Source organism: Manis javanica, chromosome 4, assembly GCF_040802235.1.
Source record: "Manis javanica isolate MJ-LG chromosome 4, MJ_LKY, whole genome shotgun sequence".
NCBI classification, from domain to species: Eukaryota; Metazoa; Chordata; class Mammalia; order Pholidota; family Manidae; genus Manis; species Manis javanica.
In genome coordinates, this window is record NC_133159.1 from 78,241,268 (window position 1) to 78,256,177 (window position 14,910).

The following is a 14,910-nucleotide window of genomic DNA, read 5'->3' on the forward strand; positions in this document are numbered from 1 at the left end:
CTAACAAATACTAAGATTTCAATAAAATTCAACCATAAAAATTGTCAAAGTTTTCATTGTGAAATACAAATATTTATTTCTGTTTTAAGTATGTGTCCATATAATAAATAAATAAAAGCTATCTGGACATAAATTGTAAATATCCTGATCACATGGTAAAAATGTTAAGTGTAAACATATACACATGTGGGTAAAGGTCGGAAAGGAATACTAAAAAGAAATGAACATAAACTTTTAAGGTAAAAGGGTTTGGGGCAAAATTTATTTAATTTCTATATTTAAAAAGTTTAACTTAAAAATGTTGGTAAAATAAATGTATTATGTACTTCCTGAAAACTTTTTACTGTAGAAATAGCAGCAGAGATTTAGAACAAACAGTGCTCTAGAAATGCACAATAAAAAGTAATCAAATCCTTTAGGGCTTCCTCTAAATTAATGTCTTTCTGTGAAATGATCAGGTTAAACAATCAGTCCTACAATAAAATAATATGGGCCAAATCACTACCTCCACCCAATTTTCAAGTGCAGTCAGGCACTCACCAGGGAGTGATATGCCTTTAATTAAGGTGGGGCTTTTAAAACTCATTTGTTCCACTGGTGTTCTCAAATCAATCAGATGAAATTCACCTTTTAGGTGGCCTGAATCCTGATAGCTCAGCACACTTGATAGGTAACTTAATCATCTCTGGTGTAGATGAACACAAACTCAAATTAAGTACTGAAAGAGTTGGTCTTCTCTGAGATAGCTGTGCTTTTCCACTTTAATGCAAAAGCTGAGCTTCACCAACTGGCTAGCTGGAGGTGTTATTAAAAATTTAGTGAAAGAAACAAAGGTGTACTCTGGTGTCTCTTGCTACCCTTTCTACTGTTACTCCGGCAGACAAAAGGCATAGAGGCTGCCTCATGAATAATGTGACATGGAATATTCACAATCTATTTTTAATGGAGTCAAGTAATAACATTAAGAGAGATATTTGCAATCTTCAAATTTCACATGGTAACAGGCACAGTAATTTGTTTTGATTCTGAACTGGGGATATCAAGATTTTTTTTTCCTAAAAATACATACTGTTAGCATCAAAATGATACCACTTCATTTACAGCATAAACAGGGATTATGAAAATGGACCAAAGTTGTAAATGTCACAAAGGGAGAGCAGGACAGGGTAGACAACTAGATTTCAATCAGTTCTACTTACCCCTCAATGCAACTTCTTTACTTTTCAAACCAGGTTGGAAATATGCAGCCAATGTGCATGATGAATTCTGTGGGAAGGATCTTTTATGATTTTTATTCACTGGGAACTTTGTTTCCTAGGACACTAGGAAGAGGTTCCTGGATGTCACAACTGTTCACCCATCAGATCTGGAAAATTACCTTAAACTGCATTATAAAGAAGACAAATTTAAATTTTGAATGAGAATAAGCTGGCATGGAAAAGCATGGTGTAGAAAACCAGGTGAGGACAGCCAGCGACCAAGTTCTGGAGAGACTCAAGAAAATCGGCGTCAGAGCCCCTTTACCCACAAACTCAGAGAGAATCCTGTGTGTTCTGTTTGTTTCCTGGGCTTTCAGCCAATTGCTCTTTCTCTTGTGCTGTAGAGAGCAGAGCCAGCCAGGATGAAGCATGAGTTTATTTTCTCTGCTTATTCACTTACCACCTCAGCAAATACTTACTGATCTCCTACTGTGTGCCGGGCACTGTCTGGAAGCTGAAGAGTAAGCAGTAACCAAATAAATAAAGCTCCACAAGACACTGTGCTCACTGTTGTAACCCCAGCACCGAGCACAGTGCCAGGCACATAGTGGGTGCTCCATTCATATGTGTGAAATTGATTTGAACAGAAACAGACAATTGGCGGTGGTCACCATGCACCGTGCATACCTTGGCTGGGAGATATTAGAAAGAGCACAGGTGGGATTTAGGCCAGGACCTTATTCTGGTTTCATTCTTTTATAGGACTGACTTCGGCAAGAAATTCCACAGATTGTACAGAACCCAAAAAAACCCAGATCCCAACTTTATTGCCCTTCATGAATCTCTAGATTTGAAACTTAGCTTAAGTTACAGCTATGCAATCTCAGTTTCCTTCCCCACCAGTATTCACAGGATCAAAGCGATCAGGGTTGGATTGGGATGATACAACCACATCCACATTTTATGGTCAAGGAACCCCGTCCCGGGGAGGCCAAGAGATCTGCCCAAGTTACATGGTGTGCTGTGACCTGAGTAAAACTCAATCTCTGGACCTAAGGTCTGTGATTTCTTTATTCCTCTCGGGGGCATTCTGGCCTGTACAAAAGCCTAGCATCTCAGAAGACAGAGCCTACATATGTGTGGGACCATCAGGGGGTACAAGTTAGAAGCTTAGTTTTGTACACCTAGCTCTTCTGTTAAGAAAGAAGGACCTTTGAGGCATAGAAGAAAAGGGAGCATATGGAAACCTGAGCAATCAGATTTCACTCTCTTCTGGACACGGGCCTGACTGCTTTACTTTCATACTCCACTGTAGTTCCCTTCAGTGCCAGCTCCCCCTTCAGACTGAAGCAAAGGTCTTTCCCAAATCCCTGGCCTAAATGAAAAACAGTAGTGAAGATTCTTAATACTTTATTAACTTAAAACATCACTCTAATAAATATGTATTAACAAACAATGCACTGCAGAATATCTAAAAACATTTACAAACCTCATCAAAGTAAAAAACATTTTTTTTCCCTCTATGGTACACATGGAGGGTCAAAGAGTTGAAGACAGAGCCTTTACTCCCACATGCCTGGTAGCCTAGACATCTTAAAAGTATCAGCTGAACATAAAAAACTGAATATACACACAAATTCTCAAAGTAACTGTTCAGCTACTTTTTGTTTATGCTTGATAAAATCCAAATGGGTCAGAAGGGAAGGTTCAAGATTCTCTTTTCTCTTTTTGAAATCCCTCTGGAAGGAAAGAACAGACCCAACCACTTGGAGCTGCCTATTAGCTTTTGAAGGGTAGAGGCAGGGCTGTGACTTTCATCTCTGGCTCCCCAGTACCTAGCATAAGGCCTGGTACCATGGTCACCAGTGGTCAATAAACATTTGCTGAGGATGACATCTTGTCATCTTGCTTGTGCTTCTACTTCCTCTGATGAAGCCTTCCCAGGCCTCCTGCAGGTAGAACCTCTAACTCTCATCACCAAGTCCACTTTTCTTCAGCCCCATCTTGGGGCAGCCTCAACAGTGTATCTTGTAATTTCAGAAGCATGAAACTCCTTCCCCAAATCAGTTTCTGAACTAGTTTTCAAGTGGGAGAAAATTCCTCCAAGATTTACAGGCAGCACCCAACAGAAAGGGATCAACATACTCCCCAGAAGGGAAAAATTAAAAATAACACTTACTCTTCATTCTAGATAAAAAAAAAAAACAATATTAGCATGCTTCTACCTCGTAAAAGGAGATTCCTCTTCCACACAAGTATCCAGGGCAAGTCAGGAGGAAGGAAGAAACCAAAAGGACTTTCCTGTCTGTGGAGCAGGGCTGGGAATGGGAAGGACTGTGGGGCACAAGATTTTATCTGATTCCCTCTTGACTTCAAGTCTTCAGTCTCAGAGGAGCCTATTCGATATGTCCAAAGCCCAGCGAGTCCTTTGGTTCCAGCTCCAGGCTGACCTTGGAAAAGATAAACTCATCTCCTCTGGCAGCTCCAGGAAGTAGGGTGAAGGGGTTACCGGGAGGACTTTGCCGCCTGGGCTGGGGGCCCAAGAAGTCAGAAGCAGGTGGTGGCGATGGGGAGGCTGCCCTCCGTAGTGTTGTGTGACTGCTGCTGGTGGCCAGCCAGGGCTCTCACTTGAGGCCATGCTGTGTCTCCCGGTGCCGCCTGAGGTCCACCTTCCTCTGGAAGCCCTTCCCACACAGGTCACAGCCGAAGGGTTTGAACCCTGTGTGCTTGCGGCTGTGGGTGATGAGGTTGGAGCTCTGGCTGAAGGCCTTGCCACACACCTGGCACTTGTGGGGCTTCTCACCTGCGGTGGAAGGGGGAGGGGAGGAAGTATGAATCTGTGACAAAGCTAGAGGGGACTCACCGGGCTGCACATGCTCTCAGCAGCAGCTGGCAGCACCGCAGTCTAAGGCCTTCAAGCAACTCGGAGGGTGGTGTGTTGCAACGAAAGCCCCGGTAAGCCATGAGTGCACCAGGTGAAAGGGAGACGTTCGAGTGGGGGTTCCCGGCCAAAGGCCTCAAACCGTTTCCTGCTAAACGGAAACAGAACAAAGGCCACGTGCCTTCCCCAGACTCACAGCTGAATCCACCCCGGGAGGACTCCCCTGACTTTAGAAGCAGAGAGCTCCCACAGCAGATGTTCAAAGTAGGGTGTAGGGGGGTGTCCTTCACACATGTGACTGTTCTAATTCAGAGGAAGTTTTCAAATCTGAGTTTCCAAGTGGGTGTTCATATAGACCAGTGAGCCTGTCTTCTTTCTCGCTCTTAAAGGACAACAGAATTTATCTGAAGCATGGACGTTTCTCAGTCTTATTTTTTTTAATCCACATTTAGGCCACATTATTTAAGGTAGTTGATCCTTTTTTCTTTCTTTTTATGAGGTTAATCACAGGAATCTTTATATACCAGCAACTCTTCACCACAGATTAATAAATAACCGAAAAGGTTTTGTCTTTTCCTCCAATTTATGTGCTCTTTAATATTTGGGCAAATAGCAAGAATTTTCAAATAGCCCCAGCATGGCAAGAGTCTTGGAAAAAATGCAAAACAGATGAAGTTTGTTTTTGAGGAACACTTTGTCCCTTTTGTTGAACCCCTTTCTGTCTTCATGCTTCAGATTTCCTTGATAAGGAACTGACCATCAAAACTTACCTATCCCTTTAGGATCAAACAAATCTGAGATATGAATTCTGGCTATAATGTAAATGTTTGATAAGTGCTTACTATGTCATACAGTCAAGATCCTAGTTGCATTTTGATAAGTGTCTTGAATACCTTTATTCAAAATGAGTAAGTTAATGGAAATTTTAGGCAAGGGGTCATGTCTCATGTAAAGAGAGTGCTTCTGGCATTAAAACTACCACCTACATACAACCAAAATGTTTAAGAAAGAGCCCAGGATTGGAAGCCAGAGTATTCCATGGCCCCATGACTTACTCTCAGTTTGACCTTTGGTAAATCAGTCTATCTCCCTGAGTTTCCAGATGGTAAGAACAGCTTCTTCTACTTTATGGGGTGGCAGTAAGGATCAAATGAAGTGATAGCTTTGTAAATGACAAAGCATTATAATATATAAAGAATTCTCTTTATTATGGCATGAACATGCTGATATTCAGAAAAGGGCAGGAAGTAAAGAGGAGCTTTCTATATCTACTACCCCCCAGACTCTGAAATAGAATACAATTAACAGTGGTCAAGAGCATAGACATCTGAGATCAGACACACCTGAAAATTAAGTCCTGGCCCTGCTACTTGCTAGCAACATGAGCCTGGGTAGGTTACCTAACCCTCCTGTGCCTCACTTTCCTAATCTCTAAAATGGGGATAAGGAATAGTCTCTATCCTTTAGAGTTGTTGTAAGCATAAAATGAGATAAGGCATTTAAAAAGTGTTTAGCAGAGAGCTTCATAATAACCATTGTTTTTCCTTCCTCAACCAGAATGAGCTCTGAGACTCCTAAAAATGCAGCCAAGCGGCCACATGTAAGTCCCCCAAAAGGCTGGGTGGGTGTCCTAAGGAAAGTCCTCAATCTCTGGTAAATATTTAGAGCACCACTGAGAGGACCCTGGAGCTTCATATTCAGAGCAGGTGGCAGCTGGAGCAGCTGCTTAACTAGATGAAAATATTCTTTGCAAGGACAGAGAACCTGCAGCTGAGCTGACCTGCTGAGTGGAGTGCAAGTCATGGCGCCTCTGGGGAGAACCACGTATGTAAATGAACCTAAGAGAATCTGCCTCCTTGTGTTCTTTAACACACTGCAGTGATTAACTCCATCTGGAAGGCCTCACCCCACCACTCATTCTGGGGCCAGAATATCAGAGAGAAGATGAATTATATAGTCCTCAGGGGAAAGAAAAATGACTCTTGTGCCCTACCCCTCTGGGTGTTTCCTACAAGCCAAGGGCCTTCAACTCACCAGTGTGTATGAAGGTGTGTTTCTTCATGTCTGACTTCTGATGGAACCTCTTGCCACAGTACTGACAGGGGTAGGGCCGAGTGTCTGAGTGGATGAGCAGGTGTGTGGACAGTGTTGATGACCTCTTGAAGCTCTTGCCACAGATCTTACAGTCAAAACTTCGTTCCTGCAGAAACATGTGGCAGTCCTATTGCAGTCACCTAGGCTGCCATTCTCCTCACCACTAACCTGGCCCTAAAATCCTCAAAGCCAGGGAGCTCCCTTCCTTCAGGCTCTGCTTCCATATAGACTGCTCCATTCCTCTCTCCCCTGATTTATTTCCAACCTCCACCCTCTCTCCCCTTACCCCCTTTAACACTTTTTTTCTACCAAAACACTTCACCCACAAACCCTCCTTGCCCCATGGCAAAAACATGTCCCCACCCTGCTTTTTTGACACCCATTTACAAACACTTCTCCACCCTCCTCAACAGGAGGCTTAGATGACCATCACTTGAGATGCTACCACACTCCCCCCACCTTCTAGCCAGTGTGGGTGTTGGGGAGATGAGACAATCGTACTCCTTTTAGTATGTAAGTCTCTGTAGGCAAGTATTCTCTCCTCATAGGTATTTGTATACTTATTTGCTTATCTACCCTTTCCTTTGTCTCAAAACTAAACTGTAATCTTCCTGGGGGCATCCTGTCAGGAAGGTGGCTTGCTGCTGGTGTTTCAGGATTCTCACCTGCCTAGCACTCGAAGTGGAGAAACAAATATTTATAAACAAATGAGTTACAGAAGAGTAGGACAAATATGCTACTGGATGCTCTAAACGAGTGCAGATCCTGCTTTTTCAGACGGGAAGAGTCAATGCAGATCAAATGACAGCCATTTGTGTAAAATAACGATGCAAAAAAAATGGAGCTAATAAATCTGATACATCAGCGGCAAGAGTGCACAGCAAACCCCTTCAAACTCAAAGTAATGATCTAGATCACACTCTGGAGACTCACAAAGATGTGATACCAAACTTCAGGGCTACCTAGAGGCCTGAGCTGGCCACACCCACCTTTCCCTACACACCTACATCTAAACAAAGGGACGTGGAGGAAGCTAGGGGCAGACGGGAGAAGTCCGAGGAGAAAGCTGCCAGGCGGAAAGGGGCCGGTGCTGCACAGAGAAGCAGAAGATCCCCAAAAGCTAAACCCTGAGCAGGGCCGCGCGCTTGCCGAACGCCCAGCGCCTACCTGCGAGTGCACGGCTTTGTGCTGCTCCAGGCTCACCGCGTGCCCGAAGGTCTTGCCGCACATCTCGCAGGCAAAGGGTCTCGTGCCGCTGTGGGACCTGCGCACGTGCACCTCCAGCCCGTGCGGCGTGGAGAACACCTGAGGCGGGTGGGGCCGGGTAGAAGGCCGCTGAGAGGGGCTGCGGGCGCCCCAGCCAGGGGCGCGGGCGCGGGGTAGGCCGAACCGGGCGCGCGGAATCCTCACCTTGCTGCATTTGATGCACTTGTAGGAGCTGCCGCCCAGGAGCAGGCGAGTGCACAGCAGCTCCGACTCCACCTTGACGCCGGTGCTCTTGTCCGCGTGCAGCCCGTGGCCGCGCTCCGAGTACAGCCCACCCGCCGCCGCCGGCCGGTCGTACAGCCCCGCTGCCGCGGGCCCGAAGTCGCCGTAGAGCCCCAGGCCTGCACCACCCGTGGTACCGCCTCCTGCGCCGCCTACGCCAGGTGCCCCTGCCCCCGCGCCGCCCGCAGCCCGCTCCGGGCCGTACAGTGCGGCGGGATGGCCTGGCTCCGGCGTGCGCTCGCAGAAGAGGCCCAAGCCAGTGCCGCGCTCCAGAGCAGCGCAAGGCCGGTAGCTCTGCACCAGCTGTCGCAGGTCAGATCCCGCCAGGCTGCTCCAGGAGTAGGGCTTGAAGGGCAGGGGGAAGGACTGAGCTTCGTCCAGAGACTGGCACACCGACTTCTCCGAGGCTGTGGAGGCAAAAGGGAGTCTGGTCAGGTTTAAGATGGCAGGGTGGCGTCGGCCAGTCAGGTGTTTTTGCCAACTGCCAGGCACCCAACGTTTGTGGAGCACTTCTTGCGCTAGCTGCCGCGCTAGGTGCCAGGGATGTCCTCCCTCTCCCGGATAAAACGCCGGCTCGGTCCCTGGGGCGTCGAGGACCACTGGAGGCAGCAAGGCAACAAACAATTGAAATGACATCGAGCGAGGAGATAGGTAAATTCCGTGCCAGAGCAGCGGAAGCACACGAAGTTAAGAGGGGCTTTTCTGGCTGGACCAACGCACCTGGCGGTGCCAAAGAGACAGGCGCGCCACGCATTCTGCTAAATAAACACTCAGAGCTGAGCTGTGCGGGAGCAGAAAGCAGCGACCTCCCGCCGGGGTCAGCGCTCGTAGGCAGAGGGCCCAGCGCGGGCTCTCTCCCGGCCCTTACGTGTTCCCACTCTGTCCTTTCTTTCCGGGATCGATAAGAAGGAAGGGAGAAGAACAGTAAAATGCGGCCCGGCCTACCCGAGATGTATCTATTTGGAGAAAAACGGGAAGGTGTTAACTTTCCTCCAAGTTATTAAGTACTCGGGGCAGGCCGCAAAGGGGCAGAGGGAAGAGGGCTTGGGGCTTGAGTCACCTACGAAATACTTCCCATTCCAAGTCCTGTTATAGTTTGATGGGGTGGGGAGGAGGGAACACACTTAATTTTTTAGAAAAATTACAATTAAGGTTTAGCCACCACCTGCAAGAGGAATAGCTTTCTGAATTTGCAGCCTTCTACACCCCACCCACGTGAATTTGGCTAAAACCATATACCCAACATACACTTTCTCGAAGTGCATACGGATTTACAAATCTGTTTACACACACCACAGACTCCACTCCGGGCTAGCCGCTGCAGTGAGAGATAGAACCCCAAGTTTCCATGGGAGAGATTCCAGCGGCACCCAGTCCTTGTGGGGCTGTCCTGCACAGCCAAGAACCCTCAGATCGCCAGCTCCCAGACACACTAGGCGGAGCGATCTCCTTAACCAAGTCACCACAGTGAGTGTGGGACGGGGTTGGAGATAACCTTTTAAAACTAGTAAATGCAATCTGGAAATAACCGGTCCTTGGCAGAATATCTCTGGTCTGCGCTGTCCTTCCCTACGCCAAAACCTGAGACTTGCCCCCCCTCCCCCCCTCAACGTGCAGTCACTCGGTTTAAGTGAAATTCGATTACTGGCTGGAAATGAAACCAACGGGCTGACCCCCAAGGGTGGGCCAAACCCTAATAACGAAAAATGAAATAGGCCCCCAGTCTGGGCCCGCGAAGCCCTAGCGGGGCACTGAGATTTTCCTTCCTCCCGTTTGGCGCGCAGCTCCGTCAGGTGCAAAGCTGTGGGAGAAGGGGTAATTTTTAAATTACAACACTTTTCAGTCACACTGCCCATGTCTCCGTTTGTCTGAGACTCAAGTATATGGATTCTGTGATCCTAGCTATTTTCAAACCATCAACTCTGATCAGAAAACGAAATATCGAGGTTGTTGCCGATCAAGAAACTTAATTTTCCCTCACCCACCAGCTCCGCGCAAATCAACGTTAGGGGTGAACATCCCAGGTCCTGCCGTCCCGGATCCAGGCAGCAGGTCCCGCAAGAAGGCTGTCCCAGTCCCAGGAAGCCAGATAACTCCCCACAGATCCTCTTACTGCCACCAACAAGCTCTCTCCTCTCGGAGAGACTCTCCACCACCCATTTACTGTTTCTGCGCCCAAAGCGGCACCAGTTCATTCCTCACGGTGGGGTCCCTGCAGCCCCAGCCCCAGATCTCCCAACGGGTCCCTACCTGGAGACACGGAGGGCGACGGAGGCCTCCAGAAGTCCCCAAACTCCGAGCTGCGATCGCAGACGCTGCCTTCACAGCTGCCAGGGGATGCGGAGGTTCTGTCGGGGGCCTCGGTCAACTGCGACTCGGGGGACAAACGGCCCCGGGGCTCAGCCTTCGCCCCGCCTGCGATCGAGGTACTGTCTGCGGAGAGGAAGCAGGATAGGGCTCAGCCTGGGCTTGGTTGGGCCGATGGTTCGGAAGTGGCGCACCCCCAGACCGTGACATCCGGGAGTCCTGCTCTCCCCAAAACTTGGCGGGGAACCCTCCCGGATCTGAAGGCAGAAGCAGAGAGACCGTGGCACCTAGGCTACAAGCCCGGAAGGAACCCGGACAGCAGGAAACAAAAAAGCCAGCAAGGGGGAGGACATCGGGACGCCCTTCCTGGTTCCTAGGGGATGGTGTGGCAGGGCGCAGAGTCTGCGGCCCCGGGAGCTGCCCCGCCCGGCCCGTGCACGCCTCGCACCTGCTCCGCCTGGCGCCAGTACATTCTCCAGGAGGGGGGAATAGTTGGATTCCGGGGAGCGCGGCTGGTGGTAACTGTGAGCCTTCTTGCTCTTGACAAGGAATGAACGCGGCATAGTGGTCTGGCGCGCTCCCCACTCCACTCCAAGGGTTTCTGGAGCCGCTGTCAGCCCACTGTCACTCCGAGTTTTGGCTCAGCTCCAGCCAGGCGGAGATCTGCGAGAGAAGGAAAACTGGTGGAAATGCGGGTCAGCAAGCTCGGGGGCCCGGGACTAGGCAGCTGGGCGCAGTGAGAGCCTGGGGAGACGAGGAGCAGGGAAGGCTCACGGGAGGAGGGGCTTGGCTCCGCTGAGCCGCGCTCACCAGGTGGCACTCGGACAGGTGGCTCAAGCCCGCCGCCGCCGCCGCCGTCACAACTCAGCGGTAAAATCCGTCCCGGGGCCCGGGCTCAGGCCTCTTCCTCTGCCTTGCCCACGCCCCTTAGCCCCTCCCCTTCCCTGGCAAAACTCGCTGGGGCAATCAAATTCTCCGGAGAGCTGAAGACCCCAAAGGGCCAGTTACCCCGCCTCGACCACTCACTGCCTGCCTGGCTCTACTTTCTGGCTGGGCAGGACGCGAGGATCAATTTAGGGCCGGGAGATGTGTCGGGTAGCCGAAGATCAAGAGAGAACAAGGAGCCATGCTCTCCAAGAGCGGGCTACCGACTGGAGTGAAAGGGAGAGAACTCCTAGACAGGCAGAGGGACTGAGAGTAGCAGGGGCCAGATAAAGAAATCAGCGGGGCAGAGGGGTAGGAAGGTAAGGCATGGTGGAGGCAGAGGACCGACCCCGGCCCTGGGAGGAACGCGCGGCCCGGTGATCTTGTTCGCCCCTTGTGCCCCACGCGGGGAAAATGTCAGGGAGACCTAACCTCGGAAACCAAGTTCCGGGAAAAAGCACTTTCCGTTCTGCTCACCAAAAACCTTGTCTTGGGGAAGTCGAGCCAGATCTATGTGCGCTGGCTGGAAAACGCGCGCTGTCCCGGAGTCAGCGGAGTACCATCAGTTTAGCGGACTCGGAGAGCGCAGGCTCCTCCGGCAGCGGCCAGCTAGAACCGGGCTCTTGGCGCGGGCTTGAGAGGGAGCTAGCTGCCGGCTTCGCCGCTCTCATTAACCCCCAATCAGTTCACCTAATCCCGGGGTCGAAACCTGAGCCCGGCAGGGAGGCGGGGCAGAGCCTCCTGCTCGGCTGGGGCGCGCTCCGGGGGCGGGACCCGGCGGGCTTGGAGGTCTGGGGAAAACGAATCTGTCTTCCTCCCTGCGTGGAGGCGATGGGGGCTGGGTTCACATGGGAACTACAGGTTCTTCGGGCACAGCAGCTCTCGGAGCTAGTTGAGGAACAAGGCGGCTGAGGACCACGGCCGGGGCAGGACTCCTCATTCTTGGGTTTCACAAGGCTTAGACTAGCAGACTAATTGCCGCGCAGCTCCAAGGTCAGGATGTAGGACACGGTCTAAGTCTGCCCGTTGGTGCTCCGGGCTCAAAACGAATTCTTGGGAATCGTTCCCAAGAGTGCACTGTGTCCCCTTCACCAGGGGAGGAGTGGGGACAGACTTGGGAGACAAAACGACTCGAACATGAAGCTGAGTCCCAAGAGACGTTTCCCCAGTCCTGAGAGCTAGAAGGCTCCTGGGGAGAGGATGCCGCCCGCCTCCGTCGATGTGGACCCCTCGGGTTATGGCTTCAGGGGGATTTGGAGTACTGGGTCTGCCCCAGGGCGCGGTTCTGCAGCCTCAGTTTTTCCTGCGCCCCGGCGTGAGCCGCCCCTTCGGCCGTATAATTAGATACCACAAACAAAAAACAACTCCTTAAACCACCACGAAACTCAAGAGTAAAAGGAAACGGTGAAACGGTTCCGAGGGCCCTGATGAGCCTTGGCTCTGCATTAGCGCCTAGCGGGACAGCAGTGGAGGGGAGAGGGGAGACCGTCCGCACAGGCGCTGAGTCTGGCCTGGCTGGGACCGCACGGCATCAGGCGGGCGCGAAGGAGGCTTCCTGATTTGGGCGGCAGCCGCGCGCCACTCTCGCATCCAGACTTGCTCTGCCCGTTCCTGGGAGGCGGGAGGGAGGGGGGAGGTCGCGCCGGGCGCTGAGCGCGTGGGAAGGCTACCTCCCGGGGCAGCTGGCGGCGAGGGGGCGGGGCGGCCCCCTGAGCGCACGCGGGCCCGGGCGGCCTCTGCCCTGGTCAGGGCCTGGAAGGCGGGAGCTTGCAGGCGCGGAGGGGCAGCCTCCCGAGCCTGGCTGCCGCCATCCCCCACCAGATGTGTCCTTCTCGAGTGGATCCCGCTCCCCTGCAGAATCACCAAACGTCCTGGCGCGCGTTTTCAGCGCCAGAATCCCAGCCCCGCTGTGCCGACCCAGCGGATAGGGCTCTCAGCGCTCCCGCAAAGCAGCCGGCAGCGGGCGGGAACCAGGCCGCGCCCTCTGGTCGCCCCCGCAGCGCAGGTGACCCGTAAGTCTCCGCGGCCATCCCTGCCACGGAGGGAGGCGCAGGACAGGCGCAGCGGACCTACCTGCGGGCTCAGGGCACGGGCACGGGCACGGGCACCGCGCTCCGAGAGTTTTCAGACTGAGTTGCCCTCGGGAGAGACCGCGCTGTCTGACTTCTTTTTTTTTTTTTTTTAATCTGTTTCGGAGCTCAGCCCCCAAAACCACAAGCTTCACTTCCTGAGCGTTAAGGACTAGTTCGCTTAGCCCTCAGACCTGCCCCCCGAGCCCCGGTCGGGGCGCACTCCTCTGCAAAAGCGGCTAGGGGGCGGACAGGGGGGTCGGCCTTTCCAGCCGCCCTCCCGGGCAGCCTTTCTTGTTTGGGGCCCTGTGGGACAGCGGAGACTTGGGGGGACTCGGAGGGTACAGATACCCAGGCACTAGAAATGACTCGAAAGAAAACGAACCATTCTTGGCTCATGGGAGACTTCCGCAGCGAGAAGAAGTCACAGATTCAGAACACAGATTGACTAGAGCGCCGGGCAGATCCTAGGCGGCTTCCCCGCCCCTCTGGCGCGGGGCACCCCAACCCCGCCGCCTGCTTGGGCTGCGCCGCCCCCGGGTGGGCCGTGAATCACCGGTCCGCGGTGCCGCCGACCTGGAGCCCGGCGAGTGGCCGCAGCGTCCGCAGAGCGAAACCTGCCCCGCGGTCCCGAAATAGCTTGTTGTGGAAACACTTCGGGATAAATACGCCCAACGAGGCTGAAAATACCTTGACACCCAATCCGAGAGGTTTGCTCATTTCCCTTCGGATTTAGGTAACGGTTAAATTTGGAAGAGGTGGGCGAGCGCCGAGCCCCCGGCGGAGAGGGCGCTGGCGGCGCGTCCCGCGGGCGCCCGGCTGGGCCTGCAGGCGCGCCCTCCGCTCGCCGCGCTCACCCGCGCTCTGCAGAGTCCGCTCCGCGGGCGGCTAATTTCCGGTGGTCGGAGCTGCGAAATTAAAGACTGCGCGGCGGGGAGCGCGCGTGGGACGGCGGCTGCTCTGCCGGCCTCGCCCTGCCGGGCAAGCGGCTCCGTGCGGTACCTCAGGCGCGGACTCTGCGAGGGCTGAGGTCGTGTCCAGGCACCTGGTCCCGAGGGGAGCAGGAAAGCGCCATAAAAGCACCGCCCCGATGACTACTGAAAAGTCAATGTTTGCTGCGATTGCGTGTTCCATGGGGGTAGTCCCTGGATTGTCATCATTATGTCCCTGGTAGGCTCTTAACAAATGTCTGTGGACTGAGTAAATGAATGAATGACATTAATTAAGAATTCTATTAATAGAACAGGGAAAAATGTAGACCTACTCATAAATGCACAAAGGCAGCAACTTCCAAAGCTAGACTTACGCAATGATCCAAAGTGAGGCCTGCTGTGTATACTTAAACCTAAACCCTTTCCCGATGAGGGCAGATATCGTTGTAATTACGTTACTTTCCTAAATGAATTGAGTTAGATTTTGGTCACTACTTCAACCACAGTAAGTGTCCAGTGTCAGTTTCGGGAGAAGGCGGTAGTGCTCCTCAATTCTTGCAAAATACGTACAGTGTTTTATATTAGGCCAACGTCAGTCATGGAAGAAAATGTCCTTAGAACCCTTGCCCTATAGAATGTTTCTAAAAGTGATTTTTATTTATTTTTAATTCTAATACTTATTGTATTAGTTTGTTTAAGGCAGTATTAAAACCATATATTAAATATATTAATTTGGAAATATTACTTCTTTTTCGATTCTTGTTTTTTCTAAGTAAAGGATCCAAGATTTTTTCCAAGTTGATTTTTTAAAAACTGGGGTACGTAAATGCACAAATCATAGTGCACAGCTCCAGGAATAAAGTGATTTTAACTTGCATTGTAAATCTAAAGATTTGCAGAAAACATACGATTACCATGGCAGTGCTTCAAGCAGACTTTAATAGATTAGACTTTTATACAGCAATGGCTGCACACCTACTATGCACCAGGCACTGGACTGGATACACATGTTAATT

General features: G+C 51.5%; 1 protein-coding gene across 4 annotated transcripts; it reads right to left on the minus strand.

Moving 5' to 3' along the window:
- Positions 1-952: 952 nt before the first annotated feature.
- On the minus strand, positions 953-14,475 carry GFI1 (growth factor independent 1 transcriptional repressor). Of its 4 annotated transcripts, XM_036998305.2 has the most exons (7): positions 12,967-14,473; positions 10,418-10,632; positions 9,913-10,095; positions 7,585-8,069; positions 7,342-7,479; positions 6,115-6,280; positions 954-4,002 (listed from the first exon to the last, which is right to left on the minus strand). In XM_036998305.2, exons 2-7 carry the CDS (start codon positions 10,530-10,532, stop codon positions 3,824-3,826), a joined length of 1,266 nt encoding a protein of 421 aa, XP_036854200.1. In that variant the 5' UTR covers positions 10,533-10,632; positions 12,967-14,473; the 3' UTR covers positions 954-3,823. The 4 variants fall into 4 exon arrangements, with proteins under 4 accessions (XP_036854197.1, XP_036854198.1, XP_036854199.1 ...); XM_036998302.2 differs by having other exon boundaries at positions 953-4,002; positions 7,342-8,069; positions 12,967-14,475; XM_036998303.2 differs by lacking the exon at positions 12,967-14,473 and adding an exon at positions 11,371-12,318 and having other exon boundaries at positions 953-4,002; positions 7,342-8,069.
- Between the last annotated feature and the right edge of the window lie 435 nt (positions 14,476-14,910).